This window comes from Denticeps clupeoides, chromosome 11, assembly GCF_900700375.1.
Source record: "Denticeps clupeoides chromosome 11, fDenClu1.1, whole genome shotgun sequence".
Taxonomy (NCBI): Eukaryota; Metazoa; Chordata; class Actinopteri; order Clupeiformes; family Denticipitidae; genus Denticeps; species Denticeps clupeoides.
Window position 1 is genome coordinate 18,255,837 of NC_041717.1, and position 23,264 is coordinate 18,279,100.

At 44.3% G+C, this 23,264-nt stretch overlaps 1 protein-coding gene across 1 annotated transcript in view; it reads left to right on the forward strand.

The window, feature by feature from the left end:
* LOC114799368 (transmembrane protein 132D) overlaps window positions 1–23,264 on the forward strand; it is a 42,354-nt gene that overhangs the window by 16,894 nt on the left and 2,196 nt on the right. Inside the window, exons 3-8 of the mRNA XM_028995960.1 lie at window positions 5,007–5,144; window positions 11,082–11,274; window positions 13,747–13,890; window positions 20,442–20,647; window positions 22,125–22,389; window positions 22,474–22,665. Coding sequence (XP_028851793.1) covers window positions 5,007–5,144; window positions 11,082–11,274; window positions 13,747–13,890; window positions 20,442–20,647; window positions 22,125–22,389; window positions 22,474–22,665 — 1,138 coding nt within the window. The remainder of the gene's footprint in view (window positions 1–5,006; window positions 5,145–11,081; window positions 11,275–13,746; window positions 13,891–20,441; window positions 20,648–22,124; window positions 22,390–22,473; window positions 22,666–23,264) is intronic.

Genomic DNA, 23,264 nt, shown 5'->3' on the forward strand with positions numbered 1-23,264 from the left:
GTAAACCCCCCCACCCCGACCCCACCTTTAGCGACATGCTGTCAAAGGGGTGGCTGGTGAGGTGGATGATCCACTGGTGCACATCACTTACCCTTCTTCACTGTGAGGACGTCTGTCTGTCAGGCATCTAAGTCTGGAAGTCTTCAGTTAATGAGGGTTTGAACGATGGACCCTAACCTTTTGTCCTCCATGTCCACCATGACATTTGTGACATAATGGAGTGAATTTTGTAAAAAAAAAAAAAAAATTCGTTCAATAGGTCATTGCTCAACGATGTCCTGACAGTAAGTGAGGAGCAGATGAACTCTTTCTGCTGGAAGGACGGAGAGGGGTCTTATGAGCTCTTGGACCTCCTGTCTCCGAGACCGACTGGTGGGCTGCGATTAGCAGGATCTGAGTGAAGGCATGAGTTTAAGCTCACCGCCTGGACGCTGTCCTCACTGCCCAGAGCCCACCCCATGTCCCGACAGGGAAATAATCTCTTCCTTATCCTTATTCCGGCCCTCAACACGGCGCACATCTGACTGTAGGGGTGGCAGGGCAGTACAGTACTGTCATGATGAGGGCTGTTTGAATCCTTCAGGGCAGATATATATCGGGGTGTAATCTTGTTGAAGTAGTTTAACATAATTGTTGCAAAGCACAATTTTTTACCACTTACAATTCCGATTCCGATGGTGATCAGCGGTTTATTGAAGAGCATGTTGTAGTCCGTAGTAGCCTAGTGGGTTTCTAGTCCAAGTTTTCAGACCCCACTTACTACCATGGTGTCCCTGAGTAAGACACTTAACCCTGAGTGTCTCCAGGGAGACTGACCCTGTATATTTACAGTTACAGTTCTCTGGCTTGATATTGCTGGATGTTGTATACAGCCTGTTGGCAGGCTCGACATGCTTGATTTAATGCACAGTTAATCTAGCGTCATGCTTAATAATTAATTCTTTGAAATGAATAACTGTGGGTCTGACACTTATTTTCACTTAACAGGCAATCAAAATTGACAAAATGTTAAAGTTTCCTTTAAAAAGATGCATCAAAATTATTCTGACTCTATGAATTATAGTGACGGGCCGTGTGATAATTATCATTAATACGCAGCCAATATCCACAAATAATTTCTGCTGCTCTCGTGTAGTCCAATGCAGCCATCTGCCTTTAACAGAAATCACATGTTGCTCTAGTCCTGGTCGATATGACAAATTTTATGAAACTGTTATAAAAAAAGGGGTGAAAACGTGGAACCAGAAGGCCAAACGTGTTCCAACAGGGAGACGGTGTGGGGTGACCGTACGCATTTTTTAAAACCCCTATTTAGGTGCAGTTCTGAGCCATGATTCTCGGCACGTGAGCTTCTCTCTCTGCCTTTCTTTATTGTTCATTCTGTGCTGTCCTTTTAATGAAATAAAAAAGAAAGGACTTCAAATGCACCTGAACGATCAAGAAAATTGACGTCCGTTTTCATTTGGGTCTGAAATTGCAGCGAAAGCCTGAAAGTGCTCCACGGTAAAGCCTGGCCTTGAGCGCGTTTGAAGCGTCCTTTACTTGTTTCAGAACGATTTCGGATGGAGGCAGAGTGAGCTGAACAGGGGGAAGAGCAGAGAGCAGCAGATGGAGAGGGATGATGCTGGAAATGAAGGGATGGACGGAGGGGAGAACACTAGTGTCTATTCCACAGACACCCCCACACCCACCCCATCATACTACTAATTATATCCGCTGTTTTTTTTTTTTGTTTGTTTTTTTGGCTAATTTAAAATACATTACCACCCTTTTTGACCAGGGAAGCATTACTAGCGCCCACTGACCCTGACCTTGACCTCTGGCTGGAGGACTGGGTGTGGCTGGTCATTTCTCTGTATTTAATAGCATGTATGCAACATAAGCTGATCATCTGGTCGTTTAAATTGACTTGTGTCACTTGTGTGATTGTTATTATTATTATTATTATTATTATTAAGGGCTAATAGCATTAAAAGTCGACCAACACTGGTAATATTCAAATGCACGTTATTTCAGAAAAAACTCAAATTTAAAAATAAATATGAGCTTTCTTAAAAGCCACTTTGCAACTGTGCTCCAATGGATCTTCCTGGGGACCAAGTGTCCAACTGCCACGTGTGGCATCGAAAGCGCTATTGCACTTATTTTGCAGAAGTGGGAATACAAAAGGACACCCGAGCGTAATCAAATTCAAAAGGCGCGGCTTGGGATTCAGATTGCACCAGGCTGAAAGGGTTAATTCCGCTGCTCGTGCCCCTGTCCCCCTGACACTCATCACTGGTGGCTTTAATCTGCTCTGTTTTCTGTTCACTGGGGCATGTAACTGCACCAGAATACTAGAGTAATGCCGGCGGCTGTGGCTGTTTGCATCACACTAATGAGCTCTACTGTGTGTGTGTGTGTGTGTGTGTGTGTGTGTAAGATGGGAAAAAAAGGCTTTTACGATACGCTGGATAAGTGAGCTGTTGTGTCAGTAAGTGGGACACCGGGTGTCACTCTCTGAAATGTCTTAAATACATCGTGATCAAAACAGGATGGACTCTGACGCTCTTCTCCTCTCCTGTTCTCCGGATTGGATTAGATCCTGGCCTCCGGTGCGTTATTGATTTCCTGCCCCTCTCCGCTATCTCACCTCGCACCTCCATGTGTGAGTGAAAAACCACAGTGGACATAAAATAATAATACTATTATTAATAATAGCAATAATAATAAAAATAATAAAATAAAAAACACCTCCTTCTGTTGGAGTGTGCTGCGTTACAGCGCCTGAGGATGGTGGAGATCCTCACCCACACAGAAAAATTCTCACCTCTCTTAAACTTATGCCCGTGTGGTGCCAATGGAGAGGCTGGAGTGATATCAGAATCTGATACACACACACACACACACACACACACACACACACACAGATCTCCCCTGCATTTCCTCCTACCCAGAGCCAGGCTGTAAATTAATCGCGCGTTTGACTCAGTGCGGTTGTGTCTGTGGAGGGCTTTGACATTTGGTGGCCATCTGTGACACTCGGCTTCTTCAGAGGGAGCCGGTGCCGGGCAGACCCACCCGGAGCTCAGACGTTATATCGGTGATTTTACTCTGTGTGCCCGTTTACGCCACGAGGCACATGGTCTATTATTCATCGTAAATGTGGCGGGTGGGGGGACGTGGATTGCAATATACTGACAACAAAAAATGCGTTCACACCCCTGTTAAAATTAGACCGAAATCTTGCATTTTTCTTGCATTTTTCTTGCAATTTGCCACTGAGTGGTGTAAAAAATGGAGGACCAAGCAGTGTTTTTACGCTGTTTTCTTGCATTTTACCACTGAGTTGTGTAAAAAATGGTGGACCGAGCAGTGTTTTTACGCGGTTTTCTTGCATTTTACCACTGAGAGGGTAAAAAATGGAGGACCGAGCAGTGTTTTTACGCGGTTTTCTTGCATTTTACCACTGAGAGGGTAAAAAATGGAGGACCGAGCAGTGTTTTTACGCTGTTTTCTTGCATTTTACCACTGAGTTGTGTAAAAAATGGTGGACCGAGCAGTGTTTTTACGCTGTTTTCTTGCATTTTACCACTTAGTGGTGTAAAAAATGGAGGACCGAGCAGTGTTTTTACGCGGTTTTCTTGCATTTTGCCACTGAGTGGTGTAAAAAATGGTGGACCGAGCAGTGTTTTTACGCTGTTTTCTTGCATTTTGCCACTGAGTGGTGTAAAAAATGGAGGACCGAGCAGTGTTTTTACGCGGTTTTCTTGCATTTTGCCACTGAGTGGTGTAAAAAATGGTGGACCGAGCAGTGTTTTTACGCTGTTTTCTTGCAACAAAATGCGTTTTTTCTGGCCCTTGTTTGGCCGCACGTGCCACCCTGGCATCGCTCCATGCCTCTTCCCCCATCCCTAGGGAGGCGTGCCCCACTATTTGAGAAATTCATTTCATTTGACTTTAGGAGACTTGACTGTATATATTTTTGGCCGGCAAAATTCATCAGAACCTGGACGTTTTTCTTTCCAGATATATGTAGAACACACAAGATTGTTGTCACATGTGGTACGCAATTTGCCAGAAGTTCCTGCAGCTCCTCCAGTGTTGCTGTAGGTCTCTTGTCAGCCTCCTTGACCAGTTTTCAGTTTTAGTGGGACATCCCTGACCAGTTTTCGTTTTTGGAGGGACATCAAAGTCAAAGTCAACTTTATTGGAATAATGAATGGAATAATGAACAACACAAAAACACGACAAAGGACGTTGTGCACCGACCTTTAATAATATAGTGCAGGTTGAGACAAACAAGACAAACCAGAAGCAGAAACCACTAGAACCTGACAAATAGACAAGAAGCAACAATATGATAATATATCAGTGTATGGATATATTTAGTATATACAGTGAACATTTAATAGTATAGGATAATAATAAACTTAAGTAGAATAAGTGATATGAAAGTGTGATGATAATGATGATAATGAAGTAGTGAGAGCATGTGAGAGACATGCAGTTCTTGCCAATGTCACTGTTTTTTCGCCACTTTTTGATGACTGTCTGAACTGTGTTTATATGTTATATCCAGTGCTGCACAACGGTTTTGTACTCTTCTCCTGACTGATACCTTTGAGGATTTGTAAGCTACCTGTGAACTATGGCTTTGCTGTAGCAGCAACTGAGTAAATGTGACATTTTTTTTTTAATTGCAGGCGTGAACCCAAGATTGAATGCTGTAACTAAATTAAAATGTGCTTTTTTTGTTTGTTTTTATGCATTTGAAGTTTTGAAATGATTTATTGTGGTCTCGCAGCACCTGACATTTTAAGTGAAGTGTGTTTAATATCCGCTGTGCCTTGTTGTATTAGTGATGTGTGTACATGTAAGAATAGAGGAGGCATGCTGCTTTTAGATAAGGAATTTCATTATTGTGTAATTGGATGTATTTGGTGCGTTTCTTGAAAACAAACAAAAAAAATAATCCACACGAACAAATGGACTCACTGTCATTACCTGTTTTCTTTCCTTCTCAGAGCCATGCTGAAGAAAGGCGTGACTTTCCGCACTGCCACTCCCAGCAATACATTGCTATGGGACACCACAATGGACACCAGTGCAGACGGCACCATTGCCGTGGTCTGCCATAGGAAGTCTGTTCCGCTCGGAAAAAGGCAAGTTGCTGAAATGCACACGGGGGGGGGGCTTTTTAACTTGAACTATTTACAGTTCAGGACATGAAGACTTGTGTGTGTAGAGGCATGGATGCAGGGATGATCCCCGGAGTCTTCATTCAGGATAAAGGCATATTTCAGTCTGTGTGTTTAAGGGTCTTAGATTGAGGATTAGATCTGGTTCTCAGAGTCGGACCAGACCACCGCTCGCTGAAGGCACGATGTGGATTTGAGCACATGAGACACTGTGTGTCCAGTCTTGTGTGTGTGTGTGTGTGTGTGTGTGTGTGTTAATACCTTGTTAATCATGCCACATCACGTGAGTCTCGTATCTGCGCTGTCTATTTTGAGCACTAAGAGTTTGAGCTGTGTGTAGAGAAGGAGGTTGTGTGCCTTGTTTGTTGATTATGTAACCGCACTGTCCCCGGCTGAACTGTGCTACTATAGAAATATACTCGTTTTCCTGTTCTATTTCTCTTTTCTATCATTCATTAATACAGATTTGGTTTTATCACTTGAAAGATGACAGCTGTGAAACAATTGCGACCAACGGCTTCGGGCTTGGTGGTCGTATGTCGTACCGTGAGAGAAGTTCAAAGTCGTCTGCCGTCACGGTCTTCTGGCCAAAGATCATTTTCTGAGGGCATCGGGAATTTCAGACAGTGTGGATGCTGCAGCAACCTGCATCTGCTGACTAGCCGATAGTTGTTTGGCTTACGTATGATAGTGAAGTTTACCACTAGCACATGCTGAAGGGGTGCATCGTATCATCTGATTCAGTAGGTGTCATCTTTATCATCCAGCCTACATTCCTTTCTACCCAATTTTTTGTTTAGACCTTTGTGCACAGAGTGAAGATCAGAGTCGGACTTGCACCACTGTGTGCGAGGGCCCGTTCATCACCGCCTCATTCCCACCATCACCACGGTGGGAAACCTGCTGTTTCTCTTCCTTCAGCTGACGGCCAGCCAGTAAATGAAAGAGCAGAACTGCCGGAGAACAGGGGCGCCGTCTCCCTTTATGTCGGTCGCGATTACAGATCGGGCCCCGGTGGGCCGGGCTGTAGCAAGAGCGTCTCCGTAAGCCCAGGGACGTGGCCGGTTCTCACCGCAGGCTCTGGATGGATAAAAGCTCCCAGCTGTCGTGTTGTTCAGCAACAAACCGCAGCAGGGCGCGAGCAGAACCAGATCTTTAATAAAAGCTGTTCTCACTAGTAGCCGCAGCAGAGGAGCTATCAGTTCCATTCTAGAAGGCAGCATTTACAGTGCTGTTGGTTGTAGAATACGACTCCTGTGAATAACATTCATCTTGAGTGGATCTGTATTCTGTTATCCAGGATGTACAGGGTGGGCCATTTGTATGGCTACACCGTAATAAAATGGGAATGGTTGGTGATATTAACGTCCTTTTTGTGGCACATTAATATATGTGAGGGGGCAAACTTTTCAAGATGGGTGGTGACCATAGTGGCCATTTTGAAGATGGTCATCTTCGATCCAACTTTTGTTTTTTCTATTGGAAGAGGGTCATGTGACACATCAAATTTATTGGTAATAAATTTGCAATGGTGTGCTTGGTTTTAACGTAACTTTATTCTTTCATGAGTTATTTACAAGTTTCTGACTACTTATAAAATGTGTTCAATGTCACCAACCATTCCCATTTTATTAAGGTGTATCCATATAAATGGCCCACCCTTTGTATTTAATGGGGTGGTAGTAGCCTAGTTGATAACACACTCGCCTATGAACCAGGAGACCCAGGTTCAAATCCCACTTACTACCATTGTGCCCCTGAGCAAGACACTTAACCCTAAGTTGCTCCAGGGGGACTGTCCCTGTAACCACTGATTATAAGTCGCTCTGGATAAGGGCGTCTGATAAATGCTGTAAATGTAAAATGTAAATGTAAATTTAATTAATCACAGAACCCACGCGCATCGCTTACTAGCCTGTATTTCTGCTTCATCCACTCAAATGTGGATATGGATGACGAGAATCGGTAATATTCATGCTGATGCAAAAGACAATTGACAAATTCAAAGTATTCCAAAAGAAAAATGGAACAACCGAACATTTACAAAAGTTTTTTATATGAAATCTATATACATCATTTTTTTTTAGATACTGTAACAGAAAACAATTTTGCCCGACCCTACCTACAGAGGCAAGAGGTCATAGGTCAATACGTAACAACAAGACATATAATAAGCAACCGAACAGGCACTGACTTAAAATATTGATTATTGTTATTCCCGTTGGTATGGTTTTAGACATGAATGTATTCAGCTTTATCTGCAATGGCAGCAGAGATTTGTAAAAGATGGATGAATGAAAATGATTGTGTGAGGCATTGTTCTATGTTTCTGGTGTCTGGATCAGGAACACAAGCCTTCAGTTTCACAGACAGACAGTGATTGAGCTTTGATAGGTCCGCCAAAGCCAAGGTCCTTGCGTCTTTCATCTTTATATTTTCTAATTTAATCTTTGTGTAACTGCAGCTAAGTCTTCTGCATCCAGGTATGTACCTCCTCCAGGCAGGAAGGCGGTGAATCTGCAGCAGAACGTTTGTTTGAATTTAGGCCGAAATCTCGCTGTGTACATCTGCGCATTTCGCGCCTTTGACCCGCTTTCCTTGTTGGCCCATCCATTGAAAGGATTAGGACTTTGTTTATCTAAATACTTTGAGAAAGCATATTTTGTGGCATCTCGGCTGTCAGCTAATCCAGCCTAAAACGTCCGGAGCCGTACGTACCAGCAACACCCCCCCCCCTTCCTGCACAGGGTTCCTGATTCCAGGAACCCGCTAAAACAGTGGGTTAAATGTACATTGTGTGTGTGTGTGTGTGTGTGTGTGTGTGTGTGTGAAGGAAAACGGCGGATCTTCAGGCACTTATCCTCGCTAATGTAATCCGTGGTGTTTGGGGGCAAAGCTTTATTCAATAAAAAAGTGACAGACAGCGATATTGTACCCCCCCCCCCGCATTTTTTTTCCTTTATGAGTATAATACTGGATTTAACATCTCTAATCCTGTTTAATGGAAAGTTTCAAAGTGGAAAAGGATCTCTGTCACCCAAATCCGACAAGTCTTCTTTAATACCTTTTGGCGCCTTTGTTGTTGATGTTGTTGTTGTTATTTATGCAAAATGATACTTCGTTGAAGACAATATCTATTTTTAGCCTGGGCTAATACATTTATACAGCATATTGCAATATTCCTGCATCGTACACCGATGTCAAAGGTTTACGTTAAACACTTAATACTATAAGTGAGAAACGCAGTTTCGGTTTGCCAATGCAATGCAATATAAAAAATAAATGTACATGTCAGTGCAGCAGCCTGACTCAGTTAACATGTGATATTATTTTGTATTGTTCCATTAAAGTGGCATTGTTCTCTTCTCATTAAGCAGACTGAGGTCCCTCCGTGTCACTCCTGACTTTGTGAGCGTAACCCAGTAAAAAGAACTTGGGACCTAATGGAATTGGCGCATAGGCCTCTTGCCTATTAGGCCTCTTGCCTATTTCATAGAGAAATAGGCAATTTCTCTCGTGTTGTTCGCATGTGCAATTCATATTGCAGCAATGGATATGTGCCATTTGTCAGAGAGAAGACTATTTTCCAATCTTCCTCTGAAATTCGACATCTGCATCTAAACTCCAAATGCATCATATTAAAGCGGGTAAGGAAACCAACCTGTAATCAGAAGGATGCCGGTCCGAATCCTGTGCCGCCAAGGTGCCACTGAGGTGCCACTGAGCAAGGGCCCGTCCCCCTGTCATGGCTGCCCACTGCTCACCAAGGGTGATGGTTAAAAGCAGAGGACACATTTCACTGTGTGCTGTGCTGCTGTGTATCACAATGACAATCACTTCACTTTCACTTCACTTTTCACTTACATATTAATTTAATAACTCAACTTAAGTTGAGAGAAATGGCTCTAATTGTAGCAATTTATGACAAACATGCCCAACATATGGCACAGAAACCATCTGACTAGACTTGAATGCACTTACTTGAGTTTGGTGTTGTTTCATCGAGGGGAGGAAGTGCACCCCTTCATGTAGCACCCCACTTTAGGAAGCACCAGTTTCAGGTCAGGAGAGGAGGTTGGAAGGGTCTCAGGATCCGCGGTGTCTGTTGCTGACAATATCTGTTCATCTCCAGGATCCTTCCTACAAGTCAGTAGAAGTAGAATGGCGTGAAAAGGCCTGGCGCATTTCTTTATGAACATGAACATGTCGCACAGTTCTATCTATAGGCAGTTCTATCCATCTATATGTCGGTTTTGTTAATATTTCTCATGTGCTCTGGAATAGCATCATATTTTGTTTTTTGAATCGGAACCTGGCCCCGTGGATGCAGAGGTCTAGACGTGTCCTTTGAAAAATCTGACGCTGTCCCTGTGCCAAGGTTGTTTGTTTTTCCGTTGGAATTCTGATATGGTTTTTATTACAATATTTTTCTTGGGGTGTTGTGCCCGGGTTGCTCTTTTGATTGTTTATGAGTTTTATGATTTGTTTGCTGCAGAAAATACACAACAAACATGTTGATGAGCACAGAAACCTGTGATATTTGGATGATTAAAACGGCGTAAGATGATTAATTGCGGGGGGGATTACTGGAGTTTATTACAGATTTCTAATGCGGTTGTAAAATGGGTGGAGGGGGGGGTCACATGACTGACCTCTGGCGCACATTACATGCGTTGTTTACAGTAAGACCAAACCTCTGCATCAGATGCACTGACATGCACAGTAGAACACAGAATCATCAGAACTAGAATTGAAGGAGCTGAATTCCACTTTTTTTATCGCACAAAAAGTTATATTACATTTACAGCACTTACCAGACGCCCTTATCCAGATCGCCTTACAATCAGTAGTTACAGGGACAGTCCCCCCCTGAGACACTCAGGGTTAAGTGTCTTGCTCAGGGACACAATGGTAGCAAGTGGGATTTGAACCTGGGTCTCCTGGTTCCATATTGAACCATACTGAAACATGACTTCTTATATGAGTTCTGTCCCCAAACTACAGGATAATATACAATCGGCATCTTCACAACCAAATAGAAGCTGGTGGCACTCGGCTCCGTATTGCACGAGATGAAACTTGCAGGACGCAACCTTTATTGATCAAATTGATCAAAGTAAACTCTCACCGAAGGCAGTTCTTTTGGGGACCAAAGCCGGTGGATTAGTGGGATGACATTACTAACTCATCTGACATGACCAGCAACACGGACCTGCGAATTAGATCCAGTCTCCACTGAGGTTCACGCTCTGCAGCGACCTGTGCACACCCATCACTTTAATTACTATATGTCATTATACAAACTTTCTGTAATACGTTCATTTTGCATTATGTCCAGTATAAAAAAGATGAAAATGCAAGATCATAATAACATGTGCATTACACACACGCCTGTATTATTTATAAGGCGTAAAAAAAAGGCGCGCAGATGATGGACACGTCGCAGCACAATGACGTTGGACAGGCCGGGCGATTTAGAGGACATGAAGTCTCTCGCCACACAGGACAAGCACGTAGGATCATTCTAAATGAGCGATGAGTAAAGTCCTCTCCCCTGCTAACGATGAAGTGAACGTGACACAGATTTATTAATAGGAAGGCACATCATCAGTTTGCCATTGTGAAGGACTCTGCGGTGGACTGGAACAATGCCACTTCATGGTCATTATGGTAATGAGGCGAAAAAAAGCAACGATTCTGTTTCGGGGAAAAAACAACAATGACTGGCGCTCCAAATGAATGCTAATTATGATCTCTTTGTCTTGAAGTCTTTAAAAAAACCTTCAAAGCGCCCCATCCTTCTCAGGAGTGGAACACTGGAAGGACGTGGAGGGGAAGTTGGGTAAAAATAACCATGAGTTGTCAGTGCTGAGGTCCGTTCTGCTCTCCCGTCACCTGCAGGTCCAACAGCAGGCTGCTGGAGATCCTGCAGATGGACTTTGAGGTGGAGGAGCTCAGCATCCAGTCAGAGAGCCAAGTGGTCATGTGGCAGCTGGTGTTGCCGGCGGATACGCGAGTGGTGGGTGAAATGGAGGGCACCATGAGGATCTACACCACCCAGAGGGACTTCGTGGGACTGGCACCGCTCGTCACGGTACGTTCACACTAAAGAGAGAAGGGTTACCTAGCTTCTAGGTACACTTTATAGCCTCACCAACAGCATCATAGCACGGTCCACAGTGTTATGAACTGACGTCATCAACGCCATTCATCAATTAAATAAATTCTATTAACCCACTGGTTCCTCAGTGTCTTGAATGACGGAACAAAAAACAAATACATTTGTGCTCATTTTTACATTCAATCAATGCTTCGCACGTTTTCAAACCATGACGGTCGGTGGAGATAATGTTTTAGGGGAGGGAAAAAGTGGGAGGGGATGAGGGGAGGTGACCTTTCCCCTTATGACGTCATAAAGGGACAAATTACAGATCAGATCTGGCTGAGCTGCTGCTCTCCAAACGGTGAAGCACAATGGCCAAAGCACACTTTATACATATCACTATTTCTAGCCACTGCAGGGCCATAGACAGGCTAGGGGAACTAGTATTAATGTCATATTTTCATGTCAAGGGACCTTAACGCTAGTAATATCTAATTAGTGCGCTAATTTTGTGTGTGTGTGTATATATAGTATTTATTTGCATTATATTTTCGTTCATCTCCATTAGAGTCCCACCCGAGTGCTGTATTGTCCCTTTAATTCATTTGATGCTGCGGAGGAGATGATTGGCTGTTTACCACGGCAGCAGCAGCAGCAGTAAACACATCTGTTACGCCTGTTGCTGCAGTTGTAGTGCGGACCGCCTCTAATCCCTGTTAGCACGAGCAGCTGTGACCACACGTGTGGCACCTGGTCCAGGAGACGAGGGCGTGCAGCAGGTGTACATTATGAACCGCATGCACATTGATTTTTAATTTTTTTTTTTGCACGTCCTTATCGTAACTCCCTTCGCCGCAGAGCGTCTGCGTGCAGCGCTACAGAGGCAGGGAGGAGCCTTTGCCGTGTGAGGGCAGCCCCAGCCAAATCCTACACAACATCCCGGAACATCTCAGCATCTGTGAAGTCTCGGCGATGATTTATTACGATAATAATTTCCCATTCTTTATTCATATACTACACCCGCTCCCGTCTCTCGCCCCCACAGCCGGCGTCAGGCTGAGCTGCAGAGTCATTAGTCTGGTGTCTCGTATCCACAAATACTGCTGTATCGCTGCATTAGTTTGTGTGTGTATGTGTGTTTTCTGCTTTCACGTACGCAAGTGAAGGTGCAACTTTTAATTTAAACTGTTCAAAAGTTCTCACCAAGGTGATGGGTTCAATGCAGAGGGCACATTTAGTTGTGTATCAGATAAATGACTCTCTCACACATTCACTTTTATGAGGAAGGCTGATCAAGCCCAGCTCAAAAATGTGATGCCTGGGTGGCCCTGGATCACGCCCACAGAGGAGAGTGACAGAAAGCGGGATTTTTGACATAGGTCAGGAAAGTTCTGTATATGATTATTGTGATTAACATTTACATGTACAGAATTTATCAGACGCCCTTATCCAGAGCGACTTACAATCAGTAGTAACAGGGACAGTCCCCCCCTGGAGCAACTCAGGGTTAAGTGTCTTGCTCAGGGACACAATGGTACTACTAAGTGGGGTTTGAGCCTGGGTCTTCTGGTACATAGGCTAGTGTGTTACCCACTGGGGCAGTGGTGGCCTAGTGGTTAAGGAAGCGGCCCCGTAATCAGAAGGTTGCTGGTTCGAATCCCGATCTGCCAAGGTACCACTGAGGTGCCACTGAGCAAAGCACCGTCCCCACACACTGCTCCCCGGGCGCCTGTCATGGCTGCCCACTGCTCACTCAGGGTGATGGGTTAAATGCAGAGGACAAATTTCACTGTGTGCACTGTGTGCTGTGCTGCTGTGTATCATGTGTGACAATCACTTCACTTTTAAAACTAGGCTACTGCCACCCCATAATAGATATAGATATAATATAAAATAATAAATGCGTAATTTGGTAGTTTTTATATCAACCTGCCGATACAAAATATGAACTTAGTAATTGTCCCCACTTGTTTAAGTGCAGCAGTCCCTTCTACCCAGTCCTGTTCACATTTCAAGCTCGTCTTCGCGCATGCGCCCTTAACAGACTTACCGGCCTGGCGCCTGTGTGTGTATTTTTGTATTTTTTTATCTTCGTAATCCCTTTTGTCCGTCATTCCTGTCTGTCCACTCTTATACTGTCCAGAGTGTAAAGGTTAACCAATCCAGTTTCCAGGCTGTTGTTCTCTGACCTCCAAATGTGGGTCAAAGTGGGGTGATGTGGTGTGGGGGTTACTCACCTGCACGGTGAAGAGCTGCTCCTGTTTTATCCCCCTGTGGGTTCAGGGATTTTGTCCTGATCCGCATGGATTCTCAAATCAGAAATAGGATTTAGGTGCAAAGGCCATGTCAAAAGCCCCGACCTGAAATGAATGTGCTGCAGAGGTGTACGCTTTTGTATTATCGGTGTGTGTGTGTGTGTGTGTGTGTGTGTGTGTGTGATGATCCACCCCGTTGTGTGTTTAGGACACGGAGATCATAAACACGGCTGTACTGACGGGGAAGAGGGTTGCCGTCCCGGTCAGGACCGTCGCCGTGGAGGCGGACGGCTCGGTGACTGACGTCTCGGACTTCACTGACTGCAGCTCCACCAACGAGGACATCCTGAAGGTACTGTGCTCGGCGTGTGTGTACACTTTCCAAACATAAGCTCACATGGACAAAAAGGGTGAAGAAACCAAGGTGCAATAAGTGCTACTGTGGTTCTAAATAGTCCATTACTATGATCCATGGGAGGACAAGTTTGTCTGTTTTTTGAGATGTTGATCAATTTTTGTACAGTCTGTTCGCAAGCCTTGAGATACCTCGGGTTTCAGCAACAATGGTTCCTATTTTCTGGGAGGAATACAGGTGGAAGTGTGTGTGTGTTTATATGTATGGGGCTGTGCGGGCGGTGTAACAGATCTCCAGAATAAAGGGTGTGGTGATATGATGACCTTCCATCGCGATCAATCACAGCTTGGTACTGGGCCTGGGACATAATATCAATACACCAATATATTGTGATAATTCCATGTCATTGTGATACGTCCTCGATACTCTGGTAAACGTGTCTGTGAGGAACTGCAGAAAAACAACTTTCACCAGACAGCAGTGGTTTATGATAAAATTCTGCTTTTTACATTTCGATATATATGTACATTCATTTTTCTGCATTCAGATTGAGAGTTCCGTAATTTATTAGAATAATAATCATTTCACTTCTCTGAAATGGGAATATGGTGAGTTTTTTTTAGCAGCAATTTAATTTCACTCTTTGAATTCCTTCATTTCAGTCACCCAAGAAACATTGTCAACTGCAATATTTGTCATCTGTATTTCTCGAACAGACATAAAATTTTCGCAGATTTTGAACATTCCTGACCTGGTCAGCAGTTGCCATTATAAGAGGACTGGCCATAAAACAGCTGTGTTCATCACTAGGACCTGTGGTTCAGGAGCCATCCAATCATTTATAGTTATGCCATTTACCAGATGCCCTCATCCAAAATGACTTACAATCAGTAGTTACAGGGACAGTCCCCCTGGAGACACTCAGGGTGAAGTGGTTCGCTCGGCAGTTAGTGGGGTTTGAACCTGGGAATTTGTCTTCTGGTTCATAGGTGAGTGTCTAACCCGCCAAGGCCACTACCGCCACATTTAAGAGCAAACAGACAACATTAAAGGTGGCAATAGTGTTTAGCAGGGCCATGGTGGCCTGGTGGGTAAGAAAACGTTGTGAGGTGTCATGGCTGCCCACTGCTCACTAAGGTTGATGGTTAAATGGGTGGTAGTAGCCTAGCGACTTAGGGTGGTATGCTCAGGGTGGTAGTAGCCTAGTGGGTAACACACTCGCCTATGAACCAGAAGACTCAGGTTCAAACCCCACTTACTACCATCGTGTCCCTGAGCAGGACACTTAACCCTAAGTTGCTCCAGGGGGGGACTGTCCCTGTAACTACTATAAGTCACTCTATATAAGGGCGTCTGATAAATGCTGTAAATGTAGGACACATTTTTTTGTGTCACCGTGTGCTATGCTGCAGTGTTTCACAATGACAATGACTTCATGTTCACTTATCAAGTGAGAATTCTATCACTCAACTGTGAAACATGTGTATCCGGAGAACATGCAGTGAGATGTGGGGACATCAGATGGGTTCACCACCTCAGCTCCATATGGCCATACGGGATTGTAAAATAAAAAATACAAAAAAAGTTACAAAAGTGGAAGTGTGGAAACCATCTGGCCACCCACATTAGGGCATTAGATTCGGGCGTTATCCGTACTAAGTCACTGCGGAGTTTGGAAAAGTCGGGTCACCACTCGTATCTGCCGCATTTATCGACATTTGACTTGTTACTCCTCTTTATGAAATTTGCACTGCGATAAGCCTTAAAGCTGTGTGTGTGTGTGTGTGTGTGTGTCTGAGTCTCTGAAATACCCTGTAAGCTTCTTACAGCTCATTTGACTGCGCTGGCACTGGTCACCCCTCTCAACATGGACCTTTTCCATTCCCAGCACGTGCGATATTCTGGGAGCTTCACATGCACCGCAGTGCACGAGCGCTACCTTCAACAACCTCAGATCCGGCCTCAGATCCGGCCTAGATGGAGATAGTGGCCAATAAATATCACACCATTTACAAATATACCTCCTGATTCAGCAACGAATGTAACATGGTTCACAAATAGAATTTATGACTTACGATAATTTATGACTTACCATTCACAAATGCATTACTTTTTATGAGATGCACAAACGCCAGTGCAGTTACATTTGTCCACAAACCGATAAACCTGCAACTACAAACCGCCGAAGACCTTTGTATTTGTGGATTTTTGAAGCTTCCCTTACGGTGCTCGAGTCACAAATGTGTCTTTTTCAAAAGTTAGCCAGTCAAATGTCTCCAGAGTTTACAGTCAATCACATCAGCTGATGTTGGAGAGTATGATTTAATGTCGACAACATTGCGCTACTTTCGCAGCATTGTCGTGGTCTCTTGGAAGGAATTGCGAGTTACACAAGTTCCATAAAACGACTCGGGGGAAAAAAGTCATCAATATGACGCAAATCCTCCAGTGTTGTGTTGCGGTGTTTCTGCTGAATTTAAATTGAAAGTTTCCCAGCCCGCTCATCGCAAGTGGTGTCTGTCGGTCACATACAGCCTGGTGTCTGGACGCAACCCTGCATACAAGAACACGACCTGAAATTCTCTGAACAGATTAACAGCAAAATCCTTGCGACACACTGAAAAGTCCAAGTGCAGCTGTCCACTATGAGTGTCCACTATCACCAGACCATTTTATATTGTGTTTTTCTTTTTATGAATCATTATTACATCTCTCGGTGTTAATCGCTGTAATTCATTTTAAGCATGCAACTAAATGAACATCATGAATCCAGCTGCGTGGGGTCACAATTCACAATTCAAGATTCAAGATTGACCCCCCCATAGTGCAATCATAAAAGAAAAATATATATATGTATATACACACTAAACTATACAAACTAAAACTAAAATACTGTACAGGTTATCTCTATAAGAGAAAAGTAGAACATTTCTGTACAATGAACAGGTCGATCAGGACATAACTGGACAACTTCACGGAGGATGCTTGTAAGTGGATATGTTGGATATTTCAAACAGGACACACAAGACAAGACAATCGTGTGCAAAAAGAGCAACATGACACCAATCACAAATATGTTATAAAAGGCTCACTATGGTCAGGAACCGGTGAGGCCGCTGCGACCTACCGGGCCGCCATCTTGGTCCTCTTGCCTTTTGACGTGAACGCAAAATTCATTTTAATCTGCTCCAGGGTGGGCGTGTCCATAACCAGCAGGTCAAGACTTGCTTGACTCCTTTTTCGGCGAGTCTGTGCTGCAGCATGATTAAGTCGCAGCTTCCCGAGTCTCAAATCTCGAGTGGAATGTTGTCCCCCTCCCAAACATTTAGCCCCAATCAGGAACATTGTTTAAGAAACAGCGTTAATAAAAACTGGACATAAACGGTTGCTTTGTTTCGTTCTATTTGACGGATTAGCCAGCGTCTACCGCGGTAAACGAAACATAACCAGCGCTCAGCGTTTAACCAGCCATCCGAGGGGAAATCTGGGAAAACAAGAAAAATGGAAATGCTGCATGAGCTGCCCTGTTATATTTGGATCTGTGACAAAAAAAAAAAAAAAAAGCTTTGCCAAATAGGCTTAAAAAGTTGGGGGATTATGAATATATTGTCCAATTGCCAGTTCTTATTCAGCGAATAAAAAATGGGGGAAAAAAGACTAAATTGAATCTGGACTTATTCTGTGCTCAAAATATTCTGTGCCGTAGTCATATTCTTTCCCACTATGTGCTGATTTGGGGGATTGTTGCAGCCTAAAATGCCTGATTTTGCAGCAAATTACAATGCAGGCTGTGGGGTTCTAGGCATCGGTAGTGAACTAATATTCATTCCAGCAGATTCTTCACCACATCAGGATCTTGCTATTTACCTGGACAACTCGCAGCTCTCTCCTTCTACAACAGCCCGCAACCTTGGAGTAACAATAGACAACCAACTCTCCTTCTCAACTCACATCAGCAACGTTTCCCGCTCATGTAGATTCCTTCTCTACAATATCAGACGAATCCGCCCTTATCTGTCAACCCAGGCCACCCAACTACTGGTTCAGTCCTTAGTAATCTCACGACTGGACTACTGCAACTCCCTTCTAGCTGGTCTACCACTATGTACCATCCGACCTTTACAACTACTACAAAATGCAGCAGCACGACTGATCTTCAACCTTCTGAAGTTTTCCCACACCACCCCTCTGCTACGCTCCCTCCACTGATGCTGGCCTACAAAGCCAAACATGGAGTAGCACCATCCTACCTCACAGCCCTTATTACACCTCGCACTGCACCTCGTATACTCCGAGCCTCCAGTACTGCTCGCCTGGTCCCTCCATCTCTGAAGGTAAAAGGAAGATGCCCATCTAGACTCTTCTCCGTCTTGGACCCTCGGTGGTGGAATGAACTTCCCCTCGAGGTCAGAACAGCTCAGTCACTGAGCACCTTCAAACGACAGCTCAAGACCTTCCTCTTTAGAGAATATTTAGATTAACTTGTAACCTTCTTATTGTCTGACTTATGTACAGAAACTACAACAGAGTGAATAAAAAAAGGTTTTCACAGTTGGGGGTCCTAGTGAACCAGAACTGATTGATTTCATTGATTGTTACATGGAAGTCGCTCTGGATAAGGGCGTCTGCCAAATGCCTGAAATGTAAATTGCAGGAACAGGACATTATTCTTAATTTAATATAAAAAATTACTAAACCAAGGGGAAGAGCCGTTAAAGCCGCAGCTCAATGAAAGTTTTCGACCTTGTCACACCACTTTTATTACTGGCAAGAAGTGCAGACATGATTTCTACACCTCAACCATGGAACCGGTCCGTGTCACATGACCTACCTACCAAAAGCTCATACCAAATAACTAAAGCGTTCCTTCATTTGCATTCCTCCTTGAGCTGCATGTCAAAGTCGCCAGCAATTTCACTTTGGGCCACTCGGGAGCCGCCGACGCGGGATTCCAGCGGGCCATAAACGATCCCATTGATTAAAGCGGTGAATGTCGATAAGAGCGGGAACAGGGCGCGGAGCGACTTTGAAGGGCTCTGAAGCGCACAGGCCATTTTTCAATCGGTGACAGTGACGCGCCAAGGTTACATTAGAGACGTGAATGAAACAAACGAGCGAGGCCCAACGGGCTGGTGTGTTCACTCCCGTTATTAAATTACCGCCCATTTATCAGGCTATAGATCTCAGCGCGTTCCGCCTTATTAATGCACCTCGCTATCGCCGCGCACAATCATCCCGTAAGTGGGCGCTGACTGATGGGCGTCTTCGGTTAAAACTCTTGTTTAACGCTCGGCCCGACGCGGTTAGAGCAACAGGCGGCGGAGTCGAGCTTCCGGAAAGAGAAACTCGTGGGAACAGAGCGTTAACCAAGAGCTACTGAAGGGTCCGACTCGATCGCTCCGTAGAGTTTTAACCGAAGAGGCCCACTTACGGGATGAACGGATTGTGACCGATGACTGATGGCTGCGGTTTTGCAGTGTTTTTGCAACATTTTTTTTATTAATGAATCATTATTATTACAGCTCTCAGTGTCAACGTGTTAATCGTTGCAACTCATCTTAAGCATGTAACTACGTGAACAACATAAACCAACGTGCGTGGGGGTCTGACCTTCGACATGAATGCAAAATTCTCCCTACACAGAAACAATCCCTGTGAAAGGAGACAGTCTGTGACGGAGTTTTAGGCCCAATTCGCATTATGACAGTGAAGTGACTGTCATGTGTCCTCTGTATTTAACCCCGCATCACCCTTGGTGAGCAGTGGGCAGCCATGAAAGGCCATGAAAGGTTTTGGGGCGCGGTCCAGGATTTGAACCGGCTCTTGCAGTGTGTCCGCGATGTGCCTGCTGCATGTATGACAGTGTGTTGTTTCCATTTAAGGTTTAAAAGAATATTATCTGAGGTGGGGGAGGGATTAAAATTCTGAAGAAAATTCTCAGAAATTCCGAGATTAATGTGCTTCACTGTAAAGTAATACATTTGTGAGAGATAAAAAAAACCCCAAAAATGTCCATGTATTCCATTGTATTCCAAGAATATCATGTACCATCTCCCCATCACTCCCAGTCTGAACTTCTTTCCCTTAAAATAACATGCATTATAGCAAGCATTATTAGTCTTAATAATGAATCATGATTCATTCATTTTAGAGTTTCCATTTTTCATCGATTGATAATTTTTGGAGTGTGGCCTCTGACGGTTACTTATGTCGGACAGAATATGATTGCGTAACGGCAAACATATTTGGACGGACGGCTAATGCCCGCATCAGCAAGTCATCTCACTGCTGGATCAGAGGGCTGAGCCCAACAACAAAGTATTTGTTGAGATTAATCTAGATTTGAGGTCTTTAAAAGGCTTAAGAATTCCTTTGGGTTCTAGCGGGGTTTACTCAGAATAAGTGATTTTGTGGTGGCCGGGATTAGCAACTAAGGGCAAATAAGGGTGCCAGTGTCACTCTGGTGGCTTTTCATGAATTCCTCGGGCGGCGCACAGTGAACCCGTCCCGCGGCCAGGCTGACGTCGTGCCGCCCTCTGTCTCCTCAGGTGTCGGACAGGTGCGACTACGTGTACGTGAACGGGAAGGAGCAGAAGGGCCGGGTCCGGACGCTGGTCAACTTCACCTACAGCTACCTGAGCGCCCAGTTGGAGATGAGCGTGTGGATCCCTCAGCTGCCGCTGCAGATCGAGCTCTCGGACAGCGAGCTGAGCCAGATCAAGGGCTGGAGGATCCCCATACAGACGGGCAAGCGGTACGAGAAGCAAAAAAAAAAAAAAAAGCTTCCGTAACTCAGTTGTGTAAGGTTATGTGAAGAGCTAAATGCCGTTACGTAACATCTTCTGTCCGCCTGAACAATTGAATCACAAACACAGGCGCAAATCCAATTACGACATGCACTCATCATGCAGAATAATGACTGGAATGTAATCAGGAGTCTCTGTGTGTGTGTGTGTGTGTGTGTGTGTGTCTGAGCGCTAAGTCTCAGTTCAGAACACTGTCGTTAAATTGCAAAATGAAAGGAGATTAAATTCCCACGACCAATTGCTCACAAAAAGTGGTGATTTTATGCAAGTGAGTTAATGAAATGTTACTAATATATTCATCTATGTTTTATGTGCTAATGCTGAAGAAGTCTCTCCCTATTGTTATTATTCCTTTTATCTAGCCTTTTTTATTTATTTTTTTTTAAAGGTGGGGTGTCTAGAAATAGCGGAAGCGGAAGAATAATATTAAAATAATGTTAAAAAGGTCACATTGATGGCTGAACAGAATGCATTCAGTAATTTAGTAGAAGCCCGTTTATTATACACGACATCGATTTTATTCTGAACATGCACCGTTGCTACAGTTATTCCTGCATGTCCCCGCCCTGCAACAATCTGAATGCTCAGCCTCCAGAATTCACAAATCCAATCAAGCCTGTCTAGTCGGACCCGCCGAGCCCTCTCTGATCACCGAGTAGTGATGAAAGCGGCGTGTGAACAGAGTGTGTGTTGGTGGGAACCCGGAGAGTAAATAACAAACTTTTTTATGTCAGTCTTGGATCAGAGTCCTTGCTTCTGATCTTGGTTCCAAACACATCAGGAGCTTTTGTTCTTTTTGCCGTCGCACTTTTTGTCGGTTTATCTTTTTTTGGTGTCAAACTACAGTAACTTTATGCACCATTGTACCTGTATGTCAGCGGAGCTGTGTGTAAATTTGGAATATTTGTGTGCCGTGCATGTAAGGGCACATTTTTTTTGGTGGTTGTGAATTTTTTCCCCCTCATCATCCAACTAAATTAACATTTCATTAAAAAACATATTTACCAGCAGCGAATCATAAGGAAAGGATAGGTACTATAGACCGGAATTCAAATTCAGATTTTATTTGTCACATACACAGTCATACACGGTATGATATTCAGTGAAATGCGACTGCTACAGACCACTTTTATATCTTTAACATAAAATATGTGTAACAGGTAGGGTGGAGATGTGCAAATGAGAGGTCAAAGTATAAAGTGAAAACAAAATTGTGCAAGAGTGAAAAAAAAAAAAAAAGTAAAGAGTTTGTGCAAAAAGTCTGGGGGGGGGTCCAAAGTGATTGAAAGTGAAAGTGCTGGAGTGTATTGGAGCTCTATGAAGTCTTGAATTTCATCATTTACCGTGCAAGCCGACTAAAATGATTACTGCAGTGCTTACTGGGCAGGGCCAGTGTTCTCAGAAAGTGTGTGTTTGTGTGTGCAGACCAGGCTGGAGCAGTGACGAGGAGGAGAGGAAGGGGAAAGGTTGCATGCTGCAGTTCCAGCACGCTCAGCTCAGGGTCCTCGCGCACTTCGTGGCGGAGCAGTCAGACCCCCGCGAGCCCCAGGCCTTCTTTCTTGGCCCAGATTGGCAGGTGGATGTCACCAAGTTGGTGCGCTACTTCCTGAAGGTGGAGGACCCCCGGATTGTGCGCCTGCAGGCTGGGAGGGTCCTTTCAGGACGAGATGTTGGGACAACTAAAATCCAGGTAACCCTGATTTGCTTTTGTCTTATTTTAATTTTTTTTGCGAAGCAATCAAAATGTGGTCATCAGCTAATGAATTCTCTCCAGGTTTTCTCCCCGCTGTCTGACTCCGTCCTGGCGGAGAGGTCGGTGCGGGTGCTGGACGACAGGGTGAGCATCACCGAGCTGGGGCTGCAGCTGGTCAGCGGCCTGTCGCTCGGCCTGCAGCTCAGCCCCGGTAGCAACCGGGCCATCCTCGCCACGGCAACCACACAGGAAGTGCTCACCAGGCCCAAACAGGTCAGCCCGACCCCTCAAACCATTATCATTTACATTTACATTTACAGAGCAACTTACAATCAGTAGTTACAGGGACAGTCCCCCTGGAGACACTCAGGGTTAAGTGACTTGCTCAGGGACACAATGGTAGTAAGTGGGATTTGAACCTGGGTCTTCAGGTTCATAGGCGAGTGTGCTACTACCACCCTATGCAGAATGTGGTGGACAGTCCATCTTGGAAACGTGATGGAAGCAGGACTGTGCACTGAAATCCGATGACAGCTGGACGGGTCCAAGCGTTAGAAGTCCATTAGAGTCCACAAGCACCTTGAAGGACTTGATTTCACTTCCCACTCAATATGCAAATAAATACCTACATCACCTCCATTTGCATTGTTGTTTTGAACCTGCAGGGGACAACAATGCAACAGATGACAACAGATTTTTTTTTATTTTACTGGCTGATGAGCTAAAAACCATCAAAAAAATATGTACAAATTACAAAAATGAAACAAAATGATCCAAACCAAGTTACTTCATTAATAATAAAGTGGCTCGATTGTCACACCGACAGCCTGACAATCTAAAGGAACTCAGCACATTTAAAGAAAATTAGGCCA